The sequence below is a fragment of the Carassius carassius genome, chromosome 25 (genome assembly GCF_963082965.1).
Source record: "Carassius carassius chromosome 25, fCarCar2.1, whole genome shotgun sequence".
NCBI lineage: Eukaryota > Metazoa > Chordata > Actinopteri > Cypriniformes > Cyprinidae > Carassius > Carassius carassius.
The window spans coordinates 26636087-26660792 of NC_081779.1; the positions used below are offsets into that span (position 1 = coordinate 26636087).

At 41.6% G+C, this 24706-nt stretch overlaps 1 protein-coding gene across 4 annotated transcripts in view; it reads left to right on the forward strand.

Moving 5' to 3' along the window:
- arid1ab (AT-rich interactive domain 1Ab) overlaps window positions 1-18478 on the forward strand; it is a 59258-nt gene extending 40780 nt beyond the window's left edge. For 3 of the 4 annotated variants that reach the window (XM_059510043.1, XM_059510045.1, XM_059510046.1), the window contains 14 exons: window positions 337-501; window positions 597-903; window positions 1631-1770; window positions 1885-1982; window positions 2375-2584; window positions 3945-4149; window positions 12904-13036; window positions 13126-13298; window positions 13678-13819; window positions 14032-14136; window positions 14266-14362; window positions 14450-15284; window positions 15374-15504; window positions 15592-18478. In XM_059510043.1, the coding sequence (XP_059366026.1) occupies window positions 337-501; window positions 597-903; window positions 1631-1770; window positions 1885-1982; window positions 2375-2584; window positions 3945-4149; window positions 12904-13036; window positions 13126-13298; window positions 13678-13819; window positions 14032-14136; window positions 14266-14362; window positions 14450-15284; window positions 15374-15504; window positions 15592-17490 (4640 nt within the window). In that variant the 3' untranslated portion in view covers window positions 17491-18478. The remainder of the gene's footprint in view (window positions 1-336; window positions 502-596; window positions 904-1630; window positions 1771-1884; window positions 1983-2374; window positions 2585-3944; window positions 4150-12903; window positions 13037-13125; window positions 13299-13677; window positions 13820-14031; window positions 14137-14265; window positions 14363-14449; window positions 15285-15373; window positions 15505-15591) is intronic. The other variant, XM_059510044.1, reaches the window with a different exon arrangement.
- The last annotated feature ends 6228 nt before the right edge of the window (window positions 18479-24706 follow it).

The window sequence follows — 24706 nt, forward strand, 5'->3', positions numbered from 1 at the left end:
CTGCAAACAAGCACATCAAACTAGGAATTTTATCCCCCCTAGGAAAAATAGCAATGACTTCATGATATACTCTGGACTAAGAATGCCAAGAAAGCAGGTCTCTGAACATCAGTTTCTATGGAATCTGTAAAATATATGTGTGACATTTGGTGTCTACACAAGCTGTCCCAGACTGCCATCTTCACGTTTACTTCGGTGTGACTCTATGCTGTGCACCTGAGTTAAGGAAACTGCTTTCACGGCAATCAAACTCACCTGGATCCACACCAAAACTCGTAGCATAAGAGTCTCCTCGAGGGTGGTTTACTGACGCGTATCTCTGTCTGCTCTCTACAGTATACATGAGGAACCCTCAGATGCCATACGGTTCTCCTCAACCTGGGTCAACTTTATCTCCTCGGCAGTCATCTGGAGGCCAAATGCATGGTGGGATGGGTTCCTTTCTGCAAAACAACTCCATGGGCAACTATGGGGCGCAGGGTGGCCAGTACGGACCGCAAGGTGAGAAGCTTCGACTCGACTGAGCACTGATGCTTTTAATGAACACAACACAAACACAAGCCTAGTGTGCTGTAACCTCAAAATCTGCTGCACAGGTTACCCGAGGCCACCAGGCTATGGAGGCATGCCGAACGCTAACTATCCGGGTGGTCCTGGCATGGGCGGCTCCATGAACCCTATGGCTGGTCAGGGTGGAGGGGGGTCGTATGGAGGGATGCCTCAGGGACGCATGGGTCCGGGGCAGATGGGTACGAGGCCGTACGGCCCTGGCATGGGTCCCAACATGGGCGGCATGCCTCCTCAGGTGGCGTCAGGAATGTGTCCGCCGCCTGGGATGAACAGAAAGCCTCAGGATCCCGCAGCAGCTGGGATGCATCACGGCTCATCCAACTCCATACACCGGTACAGTGCACACATGTGTCTGATCTCCCCGAAACGAGCCTGTGCAGAATCCAGGCCCTCTTGGACTGGGAGAAGATCAGTTTCACTGATTGTGACGTTGATTTAAAAATGGTTTAAAAAGTCACTGGAGCTGGATTGTCTAAACACGGTGCAAATGAAGCTTGCAGCTGTTAATCGGCTGACTTTACAAACATTTCTTTATCTGACTTTTGCAGCCTGAAATGACTCAATTTGCTACGGCTTTTGCCAGAATTCAGATATGTGCCTTTTTTTTTGGTATTTAGCAGTGAAAACCTACCATTTTATATATATATTATTTATTATTATTATTATTATTATTATTATTTTTTTTTTTTTTTTTTTTTAATACTATTTAATAGTTAACTATTAAATTTTTTTGATCACTGTCTATTATTTAATACGCAGCTGCATCTCTCTTGTGCCTTCTGGAAGCGAACAGGCCGGAAATAGTCAAGTGAATATCGTGAATGAATGATTTGGAGACATCACGTGATTATAAATATTAAGTACACTCTCCATGGCTCAAATTGGGCGGTCTTATATTGGATCTTTTCTTAAACACTTAGAAAAGCACAGCTGGATGCAGTCTAGTCATAGTGTGAGAGCTCAAAATCAGATCAGAACAGTTCGTGTGAAGGCAGTGGAAGATCAACTCAGTCATTTATACCATTTAAGATGTTCTCAGTTGGCTTCATTTCTCTCCTAGACCGCCTGGATATCCCAACATGAACCAAGGAATGATGGGAGCCGGGTCTCCGTATGCCCCACCCATGAACAGCATGCAGGGTATGATGAACCAAGCGGGACCGTACCCCATGCCCGGAAACATGGCCAATAACTCTGCCGGTAAGCACTGAACTTGATTGCTTTGCTTTCTGAATTTTAAGTTTTTTTGCTGATCTTTGAATTGAATCAAATGCCTTTTGGCCCACAGTGACTGAGTTTGCATTTGTCTCGTAGGCATGGCTCCCAATCCAGAGTTTGGCATGGAAAAACTCAACCAACCTCAGAAGTTGAATAACAAAGTGGATGGGACGCCTAAGACCGAATCGAAAAAGGTGAAGAGCTATTAATATTTAAATGGGTCCGGGCCGTGCAGTAGCCGGCCGGTGTGCCTCTCTTAAGCTGAAGGACACGTGTGAACGGCACTTGACTGATCATCTGTATGGAGAGGTGTGATAGTCGGCGAATGTAAAAAACACATTCAGGGCTTTTGAAATTGCACCCTGCAGTCTTGGCTTTATTCATCATTAATGAACATGCTTTTCGGCTGAAATGCGCATTGCACATAGCGTACCCGCTAGCGTGCCCCCCCCCCCCCCCCCAGTGCTTCCTGTTTATGAACTGGAACCCCCCAACCCACATCATCACTAAATTGCAGGAATCGAATAGTTTTTGGCGCATTTTACCATTTTCCTTTATTTTTAATGTATTTTGTTTGTCCCTGCAGAAGTCCAGTTCCTCGACCACCACTAATGAGAAGATTACCCGTCTTTACGAGCTGGGGCCAGAACCAGAGCGCAAAATGTGGGTGGATGGTTACCTTGCGTTTGCTGAGGAGAAAGCCATGGGCATGAACAATCTCCCCGCGGTGGGCCGCAAGCCCCTGGACCTCTTCCGCCTCTACTCATCGGTCAAAGAGATTGGCGGCCTCACTCAGGTGGGATATGGTATCTCTAAATTACAGAAAGGTTTGTTTAGAGGCTGTTATAGGACATGAAGCGGCATTAGCAAGGCTTTATTTTGTTATAATGACAGTATGGTTTTTAGTGGATAGGACCGTTTCGTAGGAAATCATTTATTAGGACCTTATGATTCCCACGATTTAATATTCATTGGATTACAAAATAAAAATAAAAATTGTTTCATGGCTTCATTTGACTACCAGAAAAAAAAAGTTAAATAAAACATTTCATATGGCCCTAATTTTAAATCTTTTTTTGTTAAACTTTTAATAAACTGCTGTAAAATTGTATAAGATTTATGATTTTAAGACATGCTTTTTGATTTATAAACTTTAATTTAGCTATTAAAATGGAGTCCAGAAAAAAAAAAAACATTATTCATAAATTTAAATGGAAAAAAATTGAATAAAAAAAAAAATATATATGTGAATTTGGGAAAAATGTAAATGCATTTCATAAGGCCCTAATTTAGGGGGTTACTTAATTTCTTTGTAGTTTAATTGGATTGTAGATTAGAAATGCGTAGTCATGCACCCAAATTTCGGCAAACTAAAATATTCGTCTGAAACTGCAATTTTCGGTTTTCACCTAAACAGTTTTAATTTTGCCCAAAACAGTGATGTTTACTATTATTTTTTGTTGTATTTTGTTTTTGTCAGTGTCTCTTTCATGAACACAACCTGGATAAACTGTAACAGGTAGACATATAAGCTTTGTGGATACGCTGAGGTTGCATTAGCAATGTTGATTTAGCATTTTTAATCGATACTGAGATAGCTTCTTAAATCTCAAAATCAATCTTTCAGTCTGTGCTGTTTTCAGATGATGTGTGAACTTAACTAAACATTATTTGCAGCTTATCAGACAGCCAGTAATCGCTGTAAGCTTTGTGCATTTCTAATTTTAATATGAAACAAAGTCTCTGATTTCAAATTCTGTCAATTTTATCACAAAATACAAATGATACATGTGGCTTTGACCATTTTTTTGATCGCTAAAGCCAGCTCAGTTTAAGCGGCACATAAACCAATAATTTTTTGCTCTTTACTACTAGTTACTGCACTAAATAAACATGAAGGAACATCAGAAGATGTGTTGTAAGAAACCGTACAACTTATCATTTATCATGTCTCATGTAATCACTCAAATAGTGTTTCAACTGCAGAAAGAGGTTAATAAATCAGTCTGTAAACAGCATTTTATAGGGTCATTTATGGTTTCTAGTTGACTTTCTGGTCAATTTTAATGCTTGCTTTGATTTCTGTTAGAGTATGTGCCGAGTTTGAGGTCTTCTCAGCCTTCAGTCATTTAATTCTGTCTGTCTGCTGTTATCAGGTGAACAAGAATAAGAAGTGGAGGGAAATAGCCACTAACCTGAATGTGGGCACATCCAGTAGTGCTGCCAGCTCTCTGAAGAAACAGTACATCCAGTGTCTGTATGCCTTCGAGTGCAAGATCGAGCGAGGGGAAGACCCGCCGCCCGACATCTTCAACAATGACCCTAAAAAGAACCAGGCCAAGGTCCAGCCTCCTTCACCAGGTCAGTGCAGACACCTCTTATGAAACAGTCCAATCCTATGTTGGACTACAGAAAGGTCTCTTTTCAGTGTTAGTTCTTCAATCTTTATTGCACTAGTTTACTCTGCCATATTGCATTTTTATTTGTCCGCATTCCTCCTTCAGATTTGTATGAAACGTCAAATATGTTCGGACTAGTTTTGGGATTTGATGCTTGCTTTCAGCATTTCTCAGGCTGATGTATGATTAAAAGTGTTATGGAGAATTGATGCAAGTTGAGATGAATTTTAAGTTTCCCAAATGCATGTAGAATGGGTTCATAACGTCCAAAAAACATAATCAGACTTGAAAGACGTTAACTGCCTTGACACGAACCCCTTCCCATTGGCCTGATAACACACCTGTAAAAGCTAGATTAATCTGATTGTAAATTTGAATCTTTATAGTGTGCGTCTTGTTTTAATGGAGTTTTGCTTTGATGTGGTTTAGTACAGCTGATAATGGTTGAACGCCAGCATTTGACGCTCATTCCTCGTGTGTTTTTAGTGATTTACGGCACTGCTAGCTAGGGCTGTCACGATAACCGCAATATTGTAATACCGCGCTATTGACAAGCAAACCGCAGAGGAAAGATAGCAACCGCAGAAACCGCGGCAACCGCAGTGTTCAGTTTTTTTATTTTTTTATTTTGTATTTTTTTTTGAGGCTGTGGCCTTGTTTTTTTTTTTTCAATTTGTCACTGTGCATTCAATGTTAAATAAATTAATGATACAATTTGGTTACGACTGTAATTTTCTCGCCAGCCGTTGTAGCTTTATGGTGCTTCATTAGTTTTGAATAAGCCGGATGAAACGATGGGAGGCGCTCGATCTCGTCCCAAAACCTAATGTCACATCGCCAGTTTGGGAACATTTTGGCTTTCAACCCAATGAAAAGGACGAGCCAGCGAATATAGATGAGCCGATATGCAAAATGTGCTGCAAAAAAGGTTCCTGTGACGCGGCAATACATCTAATTTGTATTCTTTTATTAAACGAGTTGCATTTATACTCGGGGCTCATCTGATTTTTTTATAGATAGTATACTTTATTAGTATGATTTTTAGTGAGTTTGGTCTGTTAATATCACTGTCTTAGTACATTAAGCCATGTTAAGCGTTTTAGAGTGTCCCCTGTCATCCAGCGCAGCTGCCCCCTCAAACATCAGATCGCGGAGCAACATCAAAAAGAACAGCTGAGACCGACCGAAAGTTAGGAGTAGCTGAAGCCTTTGCGAAATCTGTAAAATACAGCCGTGAAAGTAACAGGCATACCTGCTGAAGTCACGGACAAACCTCCGCGTCAGTGCCCATACCCAAGAGAGCGTGAGCAGGTAACGAGCTCACACACGCTATCTGCTTGAGGAGTGTATTGACTCCAACGCGAATCCACTGTCCTGTTGGGCCAGTGGTGGCACAATAATCAGTAGATTTCCGCTGCTGTCCAAAGTCGCGCGTAAATACGTGTAATACATGTTAGAACTCTTTGATTTCTTTAAAAAAAATGTATTGGAAAACGCATGTTATTGTTACTGTTTGGCATTTAACAATAAACAAAAATGTTTTAAAAAGTGTCTCTCTGTCCGTTAAAAAAGCAACAATATATGCTACATAACTCAACGATAGAGCTTTGTATGCAGCAAAATCAGGATAAATTAGGTATGTAAAAAAAAAAAACTGGCGGTAATACCGCATATCGCGCTATTGAGCCACCCATAATAACCGCAGGGGAAATTTCTTAACCGCGACAACCCTACTGCTAGCTACCACAACTCTGTTCTGCTGGGTTGCTTATTTATGCCCTTCTGTGTTCAGAGTAGAGCTGGGAAATATTAATGAGTTTTGCTGCTGATATAACCAACATGATTAATATCGTAATTTTTTTATGCACTTTTTATTGTACGTTTAAAAAGTTTGGCTGGTTATATTTTGGTAATTGGTAGGGCTGTGTTTTGCCAACAAAGTCACAATACGATACGTTTCACAATACGGGATTGCACTAATTTACACAGACATTCAGCAGCAACACAGAAACTTTAGCTTCACTTTAGCTTGAGCTTCACCGCTGAAGAGCTACTTGATCTTTCTCAGCAAAGAGTTGGTTACATTGTTTCTGAAGCAATTAAAGTCCACGCTTCATTGTAAACGGAGAAATGTGACAAAAACGGCACCGTCTTCTCTCTCTCTCTTGTAAATAAACACTTGATGAATTACACTTTTCTGAGAATAGAATATCAAATCAGAGATTGCCACAGTGGAGAGAGCACGTGTGCACAGGGTTGCCAGGTTGACAAAGATCATTAACACAATTAGCAGATATTTCCGTATTGCGCAAATGTGATGCCCTTTGTCGAGGATTACATCACTTTATATCAGGCAACCCAGTTGGGTTCCTCTGTGGCCAGATTAAACCCATTTGTAGCCTATATATTATAATCTATTTTTTTTTAGAAACCTTGCACATTTTTCAATTCCATCTTTAACGCTGTTCTTGTATTCAGATAAATTGCAGTCCAACTGCTGTGCACATGAGACATGAGACTGGCAGAAAGCCTGGGTGTTAAAATACGCTTAAGGAGAATACTGGGTTATGCACTGCTTTCCATCCAGCTGTTTTTTTGTCCAAAAACACATCCCATGTAAAAGACTCTGAGCCAGAGAGTGAGTTCAGTAAAGAGAGAGAGAGAGACTGAGATTATGAGAGAAAGTGGGCGAGTTAAAGGGGATCCCCTGTGATGCAGAGCATGTCTGCTTGGCACCGGGTCAGGTGCTCCAGACTGACTGCTTTTTCCTGGCCTTAGGATTCAGAGGCAACCCCCTGGAGGGCTGAACCAAGCCAGAAAAAGATGAATGGGGAAAAAGTGAAGGGGGTGGTGGTATATAAAGTCAAGCTGGGATTTTCTTCCTCATCTTTTTTTCTTTCCCACCCTCCCCTCTCTTTATCTGTGTTAGAGGGATATCCTTGCCCAGAGGAGGGAGGCTGAGGTATTGTGTGTGTGTGTGTTAAGGAGCATGTGTGAAGATACGGATATGTCTGACCTGCCGGTGACCCCAGTCTGTACGAGTTAATGAAAGGAGGCATGAGTCATCCAACAGAGGCGTGCCTGTAGTAATCGTCCTCTAGCTGGCGCGCAAACATGCTGTTCATCCACACACATTTGTGACTCTTTCTCCGCTTCATTCCTTTCGCTCTTTGACATTTACACACATACACGTTGCCTCATGTCTGCCTAAGTAAAGCACATGGCCTCATAGTAATCATGTTGCTGGGATGGGCACAAGCACTCAAGGACTTGGAAGTAACTGGAGGAACATAGCAAAATAAGGTCTTGTTTTTTAATTTTATGAGTATTAAGCCTGTTTATCTGTTGAGTACTCAAGCGGTTAAACTGACCAAGGTGCTGTTTGCTTAGAGGGGTTGCTTAACACTTGATATTTGAACTCCACGCCCCAAACAAACACAGCCCTACCTAAAAGAAACACAGCCATACCTTCATTGCTGTGCCCCAAATTCACAAACATGCTGTGCAACACATGCATTGACTAACAGCTCGCCCATCAGACACCTCGCACACGTAGGGATGAATCAGTTCTGTTAATGTAGCTAATATTAGAATAACAGAATGTCTTGGTTCTGTGAAATGGTAAAGCCAACGGTTAAGCAGAAACAAAGCAACTTCAGTATTAGGGCTGTCAAAATTGCTCAAAAATGACGTTTGAATATTCCCTCTAAAAGATACACGAATATTCGAACTATTCGAACATCTGGTTGCGCATGTAGTCAATGACGCGCATTACGTCAATAACAGGCCAAAATAATACAAAGAGACATAACTACTTGTATAGATAGTCTATTTAAGTTTAAACATATATGACAACGTATTACCTACACAAAAACAAGGAAATCAACTAATGGCCAAGACTGCAGAGCTCACGCTCTCTCACCCTCACGTTCTCTGCGCATAACGGTTTAAATGAACAAACGCATTTTTCAGTTCTGATCAAGAGTTTTGTGCAAGCAATTTAAGGTCACGACTGTTGGCCCAAATATAGGAGGCTTCATTCAGTGATTGAAACAAATATTATTAATATTAATTGAAGTTTTACAGCATATAGAACTGACATTGAATGCTCCGAGCGAGTTGTGCTGTGGTAAACATGGAACTTTTCCTTGACATGAAACGATAAATAATCAAACCTCGGATCCGTTGCTTGACAGAACTCCCCGAAGCCTGCCCCATCTGCGATACTGATCGGTCTCATGTCCTTACAAATGAACGAAATTATTTTATCCGTTATGGCCTCTTGTCATGTTGCAGACAAAGAGCTTGCGGCGGGCGATGCAAAGTAATGTTAAGTGTCAAGACGTGACTGTTTAACTGGAGTTCCACACATTATGCCATGCTCATTTGGGCGCACATTTTTGAGATGTGACCATGTTTCTAGTGGTCGAATGGTATGCTAACTGTATCTTAAATAGCTTGCATACAACTTTGTCTCGCGGGTCAACAATTTTACCTCATTTTCTCTGCTGCGGTCGAGTTGGGCTCTGCACTTGCTGGCATCTTCCATGAAGACGCGTCAACTTTCAGCAGTGATGCTGTGCCAGACAGTGCGACTCCTGTGAGGCTGTGACCTGTCCCTGAACCCTCAGGCACTAGCGCGCCCACTCGCAAAGCAGACAACCACGCCTCTACTACCGCGGGCCTTTTTTTCCACATTTTTTTTTATTCGAATATTAATTTTCACCTTCGAAATTCGTTTTTTTTTAAACTATTTGAATACATATTCGAATTTAGAATATTCGTTGACAGCCCTACTCAGTATCCTTATCCAGGCCTTCCCCCTCTCTAACATTTAGCACTGGAAAGCTTTTCTATTATTACAGTTTTTCTCCATTGGTTTGGCTTATTTCTTGAAACAGAAATTACATTCTCAAAACAACATGGACAAACCTCGAAACCACTTGGCAATTGTTCACAACAGAGTTGATTTTGTCATTCATTTCATCAAATTGCAAATGTCTAAGTACATGTCTCAATGTCTCAGTACATCTTTGCAAATGATTAAGTACAGGTAGCCTACATTTAGCACAATTTCCAAGTAAATAGATCTTGATCTAAACTGATTGTTGATTCTCAGTCTAATGGTTGTTCGCTCCAAAATGTGTCAGCGTCATTTAATTGTATAAGTCATCACATGCACAATAGTCTGTTCAATTGTCAAAATTAGTCAAGAACATAATACCATGAATGCCATATATGAGTCCTTGGAACATTTGATACATTTTTTACAGTACAGTCGGGTGAAACTAGAACTTGACTAACGAAGGAGGAGTTTCACACATCTCAGATGACCAATCAAACAGTATGTTTAGTGACCTGACAGGTAACATCCATGACTGAGACTGCTTATTTTCTACAGTATTGATGATACAGTTTACAGTAGTATTACAGTCGATGTGCAGTGATGCATTAGAATTGTGGTAAAGTTACTGTAAGTAAAACAACAATACAATTAGGTAGGTAACTCATTCTGTAAGGAATGCATAAGGTGTACATTACGAATGGATTGTTGGTCATTGATCATTTTCCCCCACCCCCATTCTGTCAAATACCCCCTGTAGCACCTCTGCATACATGTTTCCCAGGTTTGGAAGCACTGGAGTAGTGGCCATTAGTATATTGAACTTGTGGAGAACATATACGTTTCTATGTAATTGTCTGTAACTGTAGTGTATGACTCTTCTGTATGACTGATTTGATCTGAGAATGGTGTGGCCACTCACATCCCCAGTCTTGGCCCATACAATACACAGAAGCTCCTCGTCTTCTTGGATCGCCTTCATTTTGATTTGATCACTGAAAATGAGCGAGGTCTTGTAGGGCCTGGTAGGGATGGTCATGGTGTTCCTACCACCTTACTCTCCTTTCCTCAATCCCATTTAGGAGTTTTTCTCCGCTTGGAGAGTGGAGAGTGTATTGGCACCTGCTCCATGCTCCAATAGACGCTGCGTGTGAGGATATTACAGGAGATCATTGTAGGGGATGGTTGCGATGGTTGCACGCATCGCAAGGGAGAATATACGCTGTGATGTGGACGAGAATCTGTGGCCAGACAGACAGCAGCGTGAGGATGGCCAGGAGGGTGAGGACAGCGACCAGTGAAGAACTGTTAGTTGTGAAACTCCAGCTTTATTTACAGCACTGTAGGCTGCATATAATTTTCATTGCTTTTTGTTTGTGTGTTTATATTACAGTACATAATGCTGTATACATTTTCTTTTTACTCTGAAGTATGGAAGTTACTTTGTGTGTGAATGATAATAGTTACAATTTCCTTGGCAGTATGAGTGCATTGTGTGATGTCAAACCTTTGAAAGGCTACTCTTACCCTAAAATCCGATTTCTTTTTTTTTTTCAGTTTTATACACGATTGTATTCTTTTAGCTAGACAAAAAACAGTACAGTGACCATTGTCAATGAAGGAATGTGGGGCTAAGAATGAAAGGTGGACATGAGGGATATTTCAATGGTCCTCCGCCATAGTGACAAAACATCTAAACATTTTGACTTGCAGTGCTTACACAATGCCAAAGGGACGAAGCATTTTGGGGGCACTGAATGTTTAAATGAGAAGGAAATTTAGTTTTGACACATGAGTGAACTGTTTTGGGAGAGGTATGAGCTTTTGCAGGTAAACCATGGTGTTGTGCCGAACCATCCACGTTATTTTGGCAAAAGCACCAAGAGTGTTGAAAATGTCCGGTCTGTTTCAAGAAATGAGCCAAAGCAATTGAGAAGGATGTTTGCCATTTATGTGGCACTTACTCTTTATATGGGAAAGGAATTTAGTTTTGAAGCATGAGTGAACAGTTTTGGGAGTGATATGAGCTTTTGCAAGTGAGCTATTGTGCTGAACTGTAAGACTGTTTTGCCAAATGATCAAGAAATGAGCCAAACCAATGGAGAAAAACTGTAACGCGAGTCCTAGCTTATGCCTGTTTTGTAACCCGTTTTTTCTTTCCTTAGACATTTTCCTCTTAGGTAATGTGTAGACCATCTCTTTGTGTAATGCTTATCTACAAATTTCCCGCTTGCTCATTTGCTCTCTCTCTCTCTCTCTCTCTCTCGCTCTCTCTCCCTCCCTTCCCCATTATGAATGTAAACGCCCCTTTGTTGCTGATTGGCTACGAAAGTGTTCTGTTGCTCAGTCAACTTCAGTTTTTCCCTATTCACACCAGCAGAACTATGTACAAACACATTTCCCCCAGCACACACAGAACATACAGCTAGCAAATATTGTATTTGTGTGGATTTCAATTTTCAACAGTGTTTCTCAGAAATCACTTGCAGCACCTTTGTCGCTCAACAGACATTTGTGAGCACTATTTATTCAAGTCACATTAGCTGGGCTTTTAAAAAAACTCATGGTGTACACTACAGCCTTGTGCAGTGTTGGGGAAATTTACTTTTGAAAGTAACTCAATATTGCGCTACTCCCTAAAAAGTAACAAATTGTGTTAGTTGCTTTTTATGGAAAGTAATGTAATGGTTTTTTTTTTTTTTTAATACAATTTTTCTATTTTTTTCTGAAACACAAACGTTACTTATCTCAAGTCAGATATTTTGAGTTTGCATTTGACCGTTTTTATTCCTTTTGTGGAATACTGAATCTGTTTGTGCAGGTGAGATGAGTAAATGCATGTTTACATTTAGTCTAGATCTACAGTAACATCATGTTCTCACACACACACACACACACACCTCTGCACTCACTCCGGATCTCTCTCAACATGAGGACAGGAGAGCTGTCAGTCCATTTTTGGGAAAACAAAGTAACTGGCATTACTTTTAAATTAAAAGTAATGTTACTTTTTCCAAGTAACTAGTAAAGTATACCATTTTGGTATACCGTTACTTGTAATGCGTTACCCCCAACACTGGTCTCCGGGCTCCAATATTTTATGATTCATTCAAGATGAATAACTGTCTGGCCACCTGAGATTTTGTTGTGGAGATAAATGTATTACAGCAAACTGTGAGCATATATTAGTGCCATGTGTTCTTTGCTTTATTACATGTCATCGCAGAATAACCCCCAACAGGGTGATCAGGACCCTGATGCGAAGCGGCTGGACCGACTGGATGTACATTATCTCTTACTTAGCTTCTGACACAGCATTTGGAACCAGAAACAGTGACGCATGATGTCAGGCTTAAGCCGATTGCCTCGTCTCTTCTTCAACACATGACTAAGTACTTACATGTGTGGTAAAAGTGTTTTGTTAGCTGCTGGTTGAGTGCTAGTAATGGAGACCATGTCATGCTAGGATATGGAGCTTTAAACCGAAGGATGATAATCTCTGAGCACTTAACTGGCAGAGCACCTCTCCCTGTGTCACCGTTGGGGAAAAGTCATCAAATGAGATTAAGCGGCAGGAAAAGCAGCATGATTTCATGCAGGGGAAGGTTGCCAAATGAGCCGAGCTCAGCACATTTCCTCGAAAGCGTGTCGCTGTGTGTTGGCATGCTCTATGTGAAAGTCCTGCGAAAGCGACAATTGCAGGCAGTCGGAAGGTATTTGATGTTTAAATTAAAGCTGTGTGGATAGGGAATTTGGTTTTCTGGTTTGTGGTTCTTATTAAAGCACAGGGTTTACTAGACACAATATGACGTCGCCTAAACCTCCTTTAGGATTTGTTGACTGATCGATCCAATCATTTTTTTTTTCTCCCAGCTGGGTCAGGATCGTTACAGGGTCCTCAGACGCCTCAGTCGACCAGCAGCTCTATGGCTGAAGGGGGAGACCTGAAGCCCCCTACACCTGCCTCAACACCGCACACTCAGATGCCGCCCATGCCTGGTCCTAGGTACATCTCAATGCTGTGCCTCTCAGTTTTGGGACAGGACATTCAGAATGATTTTATAGAGTATATCTGACATTATCTTTCTTTCACAGGAGCAGTGTGAATTTACAGGATCCGTTTGCTGACGGTGGGGATCCAGCTTTTTCAAGACGTAACTCTGTTACCCCTAATTCAGGTTATCAGCCTAGTATGGGTGGACCAGACATGATGGGCCGCATGGGGCCTTATGAGCCCAATAAAGACCCCTTTGGTGGTATGAGAAAAGGTGACTGTTCTGGTCATATCCTTACAGTGGAGTTTTAAGGATCTCTCCTATGAATTTATCTAATAATGCTATCATAATATTGAGCCAAATTTATTACTGTTCAGTTTGTATGCACTTTGCGACATTAACATTTCGAGCTTTCAAATTGTCTGCTCTTTAAAAGTTTTTGTACAACCCAGTGACTGATTTGATATGAGAACCCACAAGAAATGTTATTTCAAACCAATATTATTTACTAGTTATACTTTTAAGTATAGATTGTGTTTTTTAATGATTTGGGATATAGTAAATAACTCAATGGATAAGAATCATTGGTTGTATTTGATATTTTAGTATACAAACGAGGATACTCAGTGTGACTCTCTGCTTACGTTTTCAGCAGGTGAGCAGTTCATGAGCCCAGGTCAAGGCCCAAACAGTGGCATGGGTGAACAATATAACCGAGGCCCTCCAGGACCTATGGGAAATATCCAGATGGGTCAAAGACAACAGTACCCATATGGTCCAGGATATGAGAGAAGGTGAGAGCATTTATTTCAAGTTTTTACCTTTTATTGTAAGTTTAGGCAGTGAGTTAATTTTAGCAACCCACTAATACAGAAATCTGATGAGTGTTAATATTGAATGTTATTGTAACTTTGCAATGTTTTTAACTTTTTAACCACAACCCAACCAAGGAGTAGAGTCTTCAGTTGTCGATTCTCAAACGCCGTTTGTCTTTTTCCCCTCACAGACCAGATTCAAGTATGGGCCCAGATGTCAGTGTGGGTCCACAGCCCAACATGATGCCTTCAGATGCAGGGATGTACTCACCCAACCGGCCCCCACAGCAGCAGAGGTTAGCATTTAATTAAATATACTTTAAACTGCAATTTCATGAATGCTTATTTTTATTGTTTGCTACTTCCTATTGAGCGTCCATGCTTTTTGGCCTTGCTTAAAACTGGCTGTATGTTTTGGATTACAGGCTTGATTCTTACAGTAATCAATACCCTGGCCAAGGTGCTCCCCCTAGTGGACCATACCCAAACCAACAGTCAGGAATGTACCCACAACAGCAACCGGTCAGTGCAACACAATGTTTTTAAAATGATTATATCGTTAGGTGTGGCACTGCCTAAAATTAAAAAAAAAAAAATTCTCAAATACAGAATTACTCACAGAAGAGACCAGTTGATGGTGTTTACGGTCCTCCTGCAAAGCGTCATGAAGTGGACATGTACCCTTTCAGTGGTCAGCAGCAGGGACCCCAGGCCCCAGTTGTACCCCAGTCCCAACCAGATATGTATAACCAGTATAATGCCTATCCAGGCTCCGACAGACGCCCACCAGGCCCACAGAGCCAGTTTCCTTTTGGTTTTGGGCGAGATCGTGGACCTAATGCAGGCGGTCCAAACTCCCAACCCTCCATACCACCACAGATGATGGGAAGCTCCATGAGTGGCTCCATCCCTTCAGTCCCCGATGGACCCCAAGGTCCCATGTGGCCTGGGCGTAATGAGATGAACTACCCAAACTACCACAATCGCCAGGGGCCTCCTGGTGTCCCTTCCCAAAGTCAAGGCTACCATGGCATGAATCGTTCTGAAGACATGATGCCTTCAGATCAGCGCATGAACCACGAGGGACCTTGGGCTGGCCATGTTAACCAGCGGCAGCCCCCATATGGGCCTGGAGCCTCTGGGCCACCGATGGCCAGACCTCTTCAGCCCAACTTTCAGTCCTCCCAGAACCACATTCCACAAGTGTCTAGCCCTGCACCCATGCCAAGACCAATGGAGAACAGGACCTCACCCAGTAAGTCTCCATACATGCACACAGGGATGAAAATCCAGAAGGCTGGTCCTCCAGTTCCTGCATCACACATTGCCCAGGTGCCAGTGCAGCCCCCTCTGCTTCGGAGAGACATGGCATTCCCACCAGGTTCAGCAGAGGCCACGCAGCCCATTCTGAAACCACGTCGTCGGCTTACCATGAAGGATATTGGTAAGAGGCTCATGGTAGTGTTCCTGTGAATAATTGTGCCCCAATCCATTTGTGGGGTGGTCTTAAAATTGGCTTTTGTTTGGTTTCAGGAACACCAGAAGCCTGGAGAGTCATGATGTCCCTCAAATCAGGCTTGTTAGCCGAGAGCACTTGGGCTTTGGATACCATTAATATTCTTCTTTATGACGACAACAGCATTTCTAACTTTAATCTGAACCAGGTGAGTAAAATGTATAGACCAAATCACTAGGTATAGTTCAGGTTGATTGACTAGTGTGACTGATTTCTCTTTATCTTCCACTTGCAGCTTTCTGGCTTCCTTGAGCTCATTGTTGAGTATTTCCGAAGGTGCCTCATTGAGATCTTTGGCATCCTGAAAGATTACGAGGTTGGAGACCCTGGGCAACGTACGCTAATTGACCCAGATGCCATTGACCCAGAGATGTCTGATGAGGAGGGGCCAGAGGCAGAGCAGATGGAAGAGGAAGACGAGGATGATGATGAAGATTTAGAGAACAACGCTGTGCAGATGTCACAGGTCCAGGTCAAGGAAGAGAAAGACGAGTCCACACAGGACCAAAATTCCAATGACAAGAATGATGTAGAAGAGAGGGAAGGCGAAGATACTTCATGCAAAGATCATCTCAGATCATCCACCCCATTGCAGGACACCTGTGCCTCCCAGGAGAGGCCAAAGCAGGCTAGTAAATTTGACAAGCTTCCCATCAAGATATTGAGAAAAAAAGACCCATTTGTGATTGGGCGCGCTAGTAAATTGGGTAGGCGACAAGCCTTTGATAGCGGTCTTATCCATTGGAGTGTGGGTGGTGGAGACACCACAGAACACATACAAACCCATTTTGAGAGCAGGATGGAGCTCTTGAAGCATCGGAAATGGATGTCAGTGAATGTCGAGCCACGTAAGAAGGTGTCTCGTCTAGTGGGGACAGTTACGAAGGATGCTGAGACAATTGAAGAGCAGCAACAAGTACAATCTCTCTCATCCCCAGTCCAACCATCGTCCGAAGGTAAAAGCACTACAACAGCAAGCACGTCGACGAGTATAACGGCCACCATTGATGACGTACTCTCGGCTCGGCAAGGTTCCTTGACAGAGGAAGCAGTCCGAGGCAGCCAGGACAGCGACAAAGAGAAGAATATGTTTTTCTTTGGCATCGATCTTGCACAACAGAGTCGCAATATCAAGATCTTGGAGGACGAGCCGCACAGCAAGGACGAGACCCCGCTCTGTACGCTCTCAGATTGGAAGGACTCTCTCGCCCGCCGCTGCGTCTGCGTTTCCAACATTGTTCGCAGTCTTTCCTTCATTCCCGGCAATGATCTGGAGATGTCGAAGCATCCTGGGCTCTTGCTGTTGCTTGGCCGGCTGGTGCTGTTGCACCACTGGCATCCTGAACGCAAGCAGGCCCCGGTTACTTATGAGAAAGAGGAAGAGGAAGACGAAGGGGTCAGCTGTGAGCGAGATGAGTGGTGGTGGGACTGTCTCGAAGTTCTGCGGGAAAACTGCTTGGTCACATTAGCGAACATCTCAGGCCAGCTCGACCTGTCCATCTACCCTGAAAGTATTTGCCTGCCGCTGCTGGATGGCCTGCTCCACTGGGCCGTGTGCCCTTCGGCGGAAGCGATCGACCCCTTCCCCACGCTGGGCCTCAACGGGACACTGTCTCCCCAGAGACTCGTTCTGGAAACCCTCAGCAAGCTTAGTATCCAGGATAACAATGTTGACCTCATTCTGGCTACGCCACCTTTCAGCCGTTTGGAGAAGCTCTACGGCTTCCTCGTGCGCATGGTTGGCAACCGCAAAGTGCCCGTCTGCCGGGAGATGGCGGTGGTGCTGCTAGCCAACCTGGCGCAAGGCGACAGCGTCGCCGCCCGGGCTATTGCTGTGCAGAAAAGCAGCGTTGGAAACCTTCTTGGCTTCTTGGAGGACAGTCTTGCAGCCACCCAGTTCCAACAGAGTCAGGGCTCGTTGATGCACTTACAGGGTGCGCACTTCGAGCCCACTAGTGTGGACATGATGCGGCGGGCAGCCCGTGCCCTGCACGCTCTTGCCAAAGTGGAAGAGAACCACTCAGAGTTCAGGCTGTACGAGTCACGGCTACTGGACATATCAGTGTCCCCGCTCATGAACTCTTTGGTGTCCCATGTAATCTGTGACGTACTTTTTCGGATCGGCCAGTCATGACAGCCGTGGGGGCGATCATGTTTTTCCCCACTCGTTTTTTTTTTTATGTGTGTGTGTGTGTGTCTGCGTGAGTGGAGAAAATTTAAGAGCAAAACTAACTGACTGTATGTTCTTTTTGTTTTTTTATTTATGCAAAATCACCTCAGATTCCACTGTCTATCCTTGTCTACCCTTGCTTTGCTCTTAAGGATGGATATAAGTCGCGATGGATTTAACACGTATGGATAAGAATTTAACTAACACAGATGTGCCGATCGAGATCCCCGTCTGCAAGAGTGCGTTGCCCTATGGACTTGTTTTTTTTAAGGAAAAATTAAAATTAAAAAAAGACACACAAATACAACGAAACTGTAACCAAAGTTGCTGTCATGTTTACAGTGAGTTTGGGGAAAACCTGTGCCTGTATTCACCTTCAGGGTGAGGACGGGCACGGAGGCGACCATTATCTGGTTCTTGAGGTTAAACGGACTCTCAGACTCTGGTGTGTGGTATTAATTGCTGTAACTTGGATTATATATGCTTAGCCCTAAAGGAACCAGGTCACTGGCTATCGACAGACATGTAAATGGGAGGCCTGTGCAGTAGATTGTAGAACTTTTTTCTGTACTGTACACCTTAAAACTGTAAACATACTGTAACAATACTGTTTCACACTGAGTTAATGCTGGCTTGGCAGCAAACAAAATTCTGTAGTTTTTAAAAATGATGATTTTAGTTCATGTTGAGAGAGGAAAAATGGCTTTCCCCCCAAAGTAACGTGAACCTACAACACCCCGACCTCTTCTTTGTCCCTCGATTGTATGACTTGACCCTTAAAGAAATCACCTCTTAGGACTGGTCTTGAGCTCTAGATATGCAGTCCAGGCTGCAGTGTATATAATGATGTTGTAAATTACACTTTGCTCTTTTTCTTTCTCTCTCATCTTATGGCGCTCTTCACCGTTTTTAATCTTTGACGAATTAAAGGTTTCACTCTACAGATCTCTCATTGCGCATTGCCATGTGTTTATTTACCACCTTCCTCTCCTTACATCTCTGACTGTAGGGATGCAATCTTCTGCCCTTGCGATCCCATGCACATAACATTTTAGTTCCTTTAGTTAAAGCTCTAGAGGCATATATCAAACCAGACAAGTCCATTACTCCAAATGATTTCATCATCATTCATCAGAACAGATACAGTAACAAGTTTGGTTTCCCCTCTTTCCTAGCGATTTCTTTAGTCGATTCCAGTGCTATGGATTCATATTTGTATTTCAGATGATGTAGCTAAAAAAACTTGTTGTAAATTCCTTTTTTTGGCTTAATGAATATCATTAATTCCGTATGAAATCTTTATACTATATGTTCCACGTGTTAAGAATAAATGTACATTAAATCTTGGTAAAACGCTTGTGATTGATTCATTTATAACAACATTTATAATTGTGCAGTTGGAGGTCCATGAATTTAATACACGTCAACTTCTATGGACTGCAATTATTTGCATTGTTGATTACCATAGAAAATATTTTGAGTAATCTCTATTCAAAAACAAAAAAGTGGCAAAATGTTCTTGCAAAATAAAGCACTCGTAATGGAAGCAAACCGTAAATATGCAAACGCCACAAGGCTTAAATAACAAGTAATGCTAAGTAATACATGTTCAGATATTGTAATCTTACAAGCCATTTGTGCATAGTTGATTTCCAATAGTTTTAAGTCATTACCTTAATTTTTATATGCACTAAAATTCCTGACAGGATCAAATCTTTATATGCATTACATTGGTGACGCAGCTAATGTTAGTCAATCTAGAACCGTAGTATCCACACATCACAGTACAACACAACTGGTTTTGGACAACCAATTAAGTTTTCGTAGTTCATGTAAGTGGTTAAATACAAATTCGAGACTCAAATTTCTTCTGGTAAACATTGTGCATGTCCCATTGAGTTAATTTCTGTAGTAATCAGCATGATCCACAACTGATAGAGCTAGACTCGCTGTTAATGAACTTGTATGGAATACAGCTTTCGATTATTTGGCATCAGTATGCATTAGTCTGTTTCGGTGCATGGTGAGGGTCTGACTCTACAGGTATTTGTTTCTCTACTGCAGTATGGAAAATTGCATGACCTGCAAATTGCAAGTCGTAACTAAGTTAGTTTTCAGGATTAATGGTGTTCAGCCCAAAGGGAAACACCTAGGCTGTTTGAAATGGAATAATTGCATACTCTATGGCTCAGTGAAATGGTCAAATCGCAGCTGTAATTACTTGCGCTTCCTTCATTATGTTGGAAAGTTAGTGAAGGTCAAATCGAGCGCATTGCATTTCGGGATTATGTGCACTTTCCATGCATACAGAAATACTGCTTCCTGCTGTAATAAGTGCTTAAAAAGCAATTCATTTTATTATAAGTTTATCTCAATATATTTTACATAAAATAACCTAAATAAAGATTAATAAATCAAATTATGGTATAAGCACCAAATCCTCACTGATTGTTAATTCATTAGTTGTATTTTAAACCTCTTGCGTGCCTGTTAGGCGAATGAACATGCAGACACGTGGCGGCACTAATATCCTTAATTCAGAGGAACCGTTAACAGAAGCAAGGTGGATATCTAAACTACGATATTTAATCCCACAGCACCATCTAGAGTTTATGTGCAGATAACAGTTACAAATATGATCCTTGCTATTTTATCCAGTCCGTGGACCTAGTTTAATAAACAGGACATGAATGAGCGCAATAGTTGTCTCTAAAGTAGAATAATAACTCTTTTCATTCTTTTATCAGTTCAGTGAATAAAGCTCTGCTTGAATCAGGTGCAAATGACTTAGCATTTCCAAAAGACCGAGCAGAAAAACTCTTCTAATTACTTAGCTACAGTTAACATGTAGCAACGGTTTTTCTTTTCCTTAATGTTTATCTTTTATATATTATTATTATAATCAGTGCACAAAGTTGTTGCATTTTATTTTTAACATAAAAAAAATTGCCTACAGTTTGCCAACAGATATTAATAAAATTTACACTACACTTTGGGGTGGGGACTCTTCCACTAAGATTAACAGAGACAACATACAGGTGCATCTCAATAAATTAGAATGTCGTGAAAAAGTTCATTTATTTCACTAATTCAACTCAAATTGTGAAACTCGTTGTATTAAATAAATTCATTGCACAGAGACTGAAATAGTTTAAGTCTTTGGTTCTTTTAATTGTCATGATTTCTGCTCACATTTAACAAAAACCCACCAGTTCAGTATCTCAACAAATTAGAATATGGTGACATGCCAATCAGGTAATCAACTCAAAACACCCGCAAAGGTTTCCTGAGCCTTCAAAATGGTCTCTCAGTTTGCTTCACTAGACTACACGATCATGAGGAAGACTGCTGATCTGATAATTGTGCAGAAGACAATCATTGACACCCTTCACAAGGAAGGTAAGCCACAAACATTCATTGCCAAAGAAGCTGGATGTTTACAGAGTGCTGTATCCAAGCATGTTAACAGAGAGCTGAATGGAAGGAAAAAGTGTGGAAGAAAGAGATGCACAACCAACCGAGAGAACCACAGCCTTATGGAGGATTGTCAAGCAAAACTTAGTAAACGCGCTTAGTAAACAAACTACAGCTAGTCCAAAATGCAGCAGAAAGAGTTCTTACTAGAACCAGGAAGTATGACCATATTAGCCCGGTCCTGTCAACACTGCACTGGCTCCCTATCAAACATCGTATAGATTTTAAAATATTGCTTATTACTTATAAAGCCCTGAATGGTTTAGCACCTCAGTATTTGAATGAGCTCCTTTTACATTATAATCCTCTACGTCCGCTACGTTCACAAAACTCAGGCAATTTGATAATACCTAGAATATCAAAATCAACTGCAGGCGGCAGATCCTTTTCCTATTTGGCGCCCAAACTCTGGAATAACCTACCTAACATTGTTCGGGAGGCAGACACACTCTTGCAGTTTAAATCTAGATTAAAGACCCATCTCTTTAACCTGGCATACACATAACATACTAATATGCTTTTATTATCCAAATCCGTTAAAGGATTTTTAGGCTGCATTAATTAGGTAAACCGGAACCGGAAACACTTTCCATAACATCCTATGTACTTGCTACATCATTAGAAGAATGGCATCTACGCTAATATAAGTCTCTTTCTCTCTTGTTCCGAGGTCACCGTAGCCACCAGATCCAGTCTGTATCCAGATCAGAGGGTCACTGCAGTCACCCGGATCCAGTACGTATCCAGACCAGATGGTGGATCAGCACCTAGAAAGGACCTCTACATCCCTGAAAGACAGCGGAGACCAGGACAACTAGAGCCCCAGATACAGATCCCCTGTAAAGACCTTGTCTCAGAGGAGCACCAGGACAAGACCACAGGAAACAGATGATTCTTCTGCACAATCTGACTTTGCTGCAGCCTGGAATTGAACTACTGGTTTCGTCTGGTCAGAGGAGAACTGGCCCCCCAACTGAGCCTGGTTTCTCCCAAGGTTTTTTTCTCCATTCTGTCACCGATGGAGTTTCGGTTCCTTGCCGCTGTCGCCTCTGGCTTGCTTAGTTGGGGACACTTCATCTACAGCGATATCGTTGACTTGATTGCAAATAAATGCACAGACACTATTTAACTGAACAGAGATGACATCAGTGAATTCAATGATGAACTGCCTTTAACTATCATTTTGCATTATTGTCACTGTTTTCCTAATGAATGTTGTTCAGTTGCTTTGACGCAATGTATTTTGTTTAAAGAGCTATATAAATAAAGGTGACTTGACTTGACAAAATTGATTCAAGAATTTGAGTGAACTTCACAGAAATGCACTGAGGCTGGGGTCAAGGCATCAAGAGCCACCACACAAAGACGTGTCAAAGAATTTGGCTACAGTTGTCGTATTCCTCTGGTTAAGCCACTCCTGAACCACAGACAATGTCAGAGGCGTCTTACCTTGGCTAAGGAGAAGAAGAACTGGACTGTTTCCCAGTGGTCCAAAGTCCTCTTGTCAGATGAGAGCAGGTTTTGTATTTCATTATGAAACCAAGGTCCTAGAGTCTGGAGGAAGAGTGGAGAGGCTCATAGCCCAAGTTGCTTGAAGTCCAGTGTTACGTTTCCACAGTCTGTGATGATTTGGGGTGCAATGTCATCTGCTGGTGTTGGTCCAATGTGTTTTCTTCGAAAATCAAAGTCATTGCACAAGTTTACAAAGAAATTGGAGCACTTCATGCTTCCTTCTGCTGCCCAGCTTTTTGAAGATGCTAATTTAATTTTCCAGCAGGATTTGGCACCTGCCCACACTGCCAAAAGCATCAAAAGTTGTGTTGGTGTGCTTGACTGGCCAGCGAACTCACCAGACCTGAACCCCTTCTGAATCTATGGGCTATTGTCAAGAGGAAGATGAGAAACAATAGACCAAACAATGCAGATGAGCTGAAGGACACTGTCAAAGAAATCTGGGCTTCCATACCACCTCAGCAGTGCCACAAACTGATCACCTCCATGCCACACTGAATTGAGACCGTAATTAAAGCAAATATAAGTAAAGTACAGTAAAAATCAACATACTTTCTACAAGGCCAACAAATTACTAAAAAAATTATTTTTTTTAATTGATTTTATGAAGTATTCTAATGTGTTGAGATGCTAAATTGGTGGGTTTTTGTCTTTGGCAATGAATGTTTGTGGCTTACCTTCCTTGTGAAGGGATGATTGTCTTCTGCACAATTATCAGATCAGCAGTCTTCCTCATGATCGTGTAGTCTAGTGAAGCAAACTGAGAGACCATTTTAAAGGCTCAGGAAACCTTTGCGGGTGTTTTGAGTTCATTAACTGATTTGGCATGTCACCATATTATAATTTGTTGAGATACTGAACTGGTGGGTTTTTGTTAAATGTGAGCCAAAATCATCACAATTAAAAGAACCAAAGACTTAAACTACTTCAGTCTGTGTGCAATGAATGTATTTAATACAACGAGTTTCACAATTTCACAAAGCACCTGTACTTCTGCAAACCTTTAATGCAGCAGACTTTTTTTTCTGTATCCATGCACCGTTAACTGTGGGACCTTATATAGACCGGTGTGTGCCTTTCCAAATCATGTCCCATCAACAGGAACGCAACCCCATCACAATCTCACAACACCGTTATGATCAAATAAGTAACAGGGTTGAGATTTTTTTGCTCAAAATGTAGTGAATAACAGGAGAGCACATGGCATGCATAATATTAAGAAATCATTGTTGAAATAAAGATAATTTTCACAAGTAATAGATTTGTGTCTTTAATTTATGTAACAGGTTTGAGTCGTTAAGCTTGACAACCACAATATTAATAAGTTAGGTTGGAACTTGCCTATGTCTGCTCACAATGTTGTTCAGAAGACTTATATGATGTCACTTCCGGTTAATGATGTCTCATATGGGTCAGTTGATTATTTTTAAGGGGAGAGAATGATTTGTGTAATAGGGTTGAGGTGTTACTGAGGTACAGTACTAAATACGATTTTATTGAATAATCATGAATTTATTTGGGGGGGGGCATGACCAGCAAAAAAAAGCACATATAGATATTTATGAGAGTGGCAAAATGCATGGATTTTTTTCTAATTTTATTATTCAGATCCTAAGTAGGCCTACACCACTTTCATAGAAGGCCATGAGGGACATGACAAAAAAAGGTGGTGTCCTGAAAAAAAACCAAGATAATTTCTAATAGAAATATAACATGTAAAACCTTATTAAAGCAGACATTTCAATTAATACAACAAGCTTTTAAAATAGATTTTGGTGAGCCAATAGATAAAATACACTTAAAAAGGTAAGAGGGACTCGAATCGTACTGGTTTCGTGGAATAACTCACACAGACAGACAGACGGATGAATAGATAGACAGACGGATGGATGGATGGATAGATAGATAGACAGACGGATGGATAGATAGATAGACAGACAGATAGATAAATGGATAGATAGACAGACGGATGGATAGATAGATAGACAGACAGATAGATAAATGGATAGATAGACAGACGGATGGATGGATAAATGGATAGATAGACAGACAGATAGATAAATGGATAGATGGACAGACGGATGGATAAATGGATAGATGGACAGACGGATGGATAAATGGATAGATGGACAGACGGATGGATAGATAGATAGACAGATAGATAGACAGATAGATAGATAGATAGATAGATAGA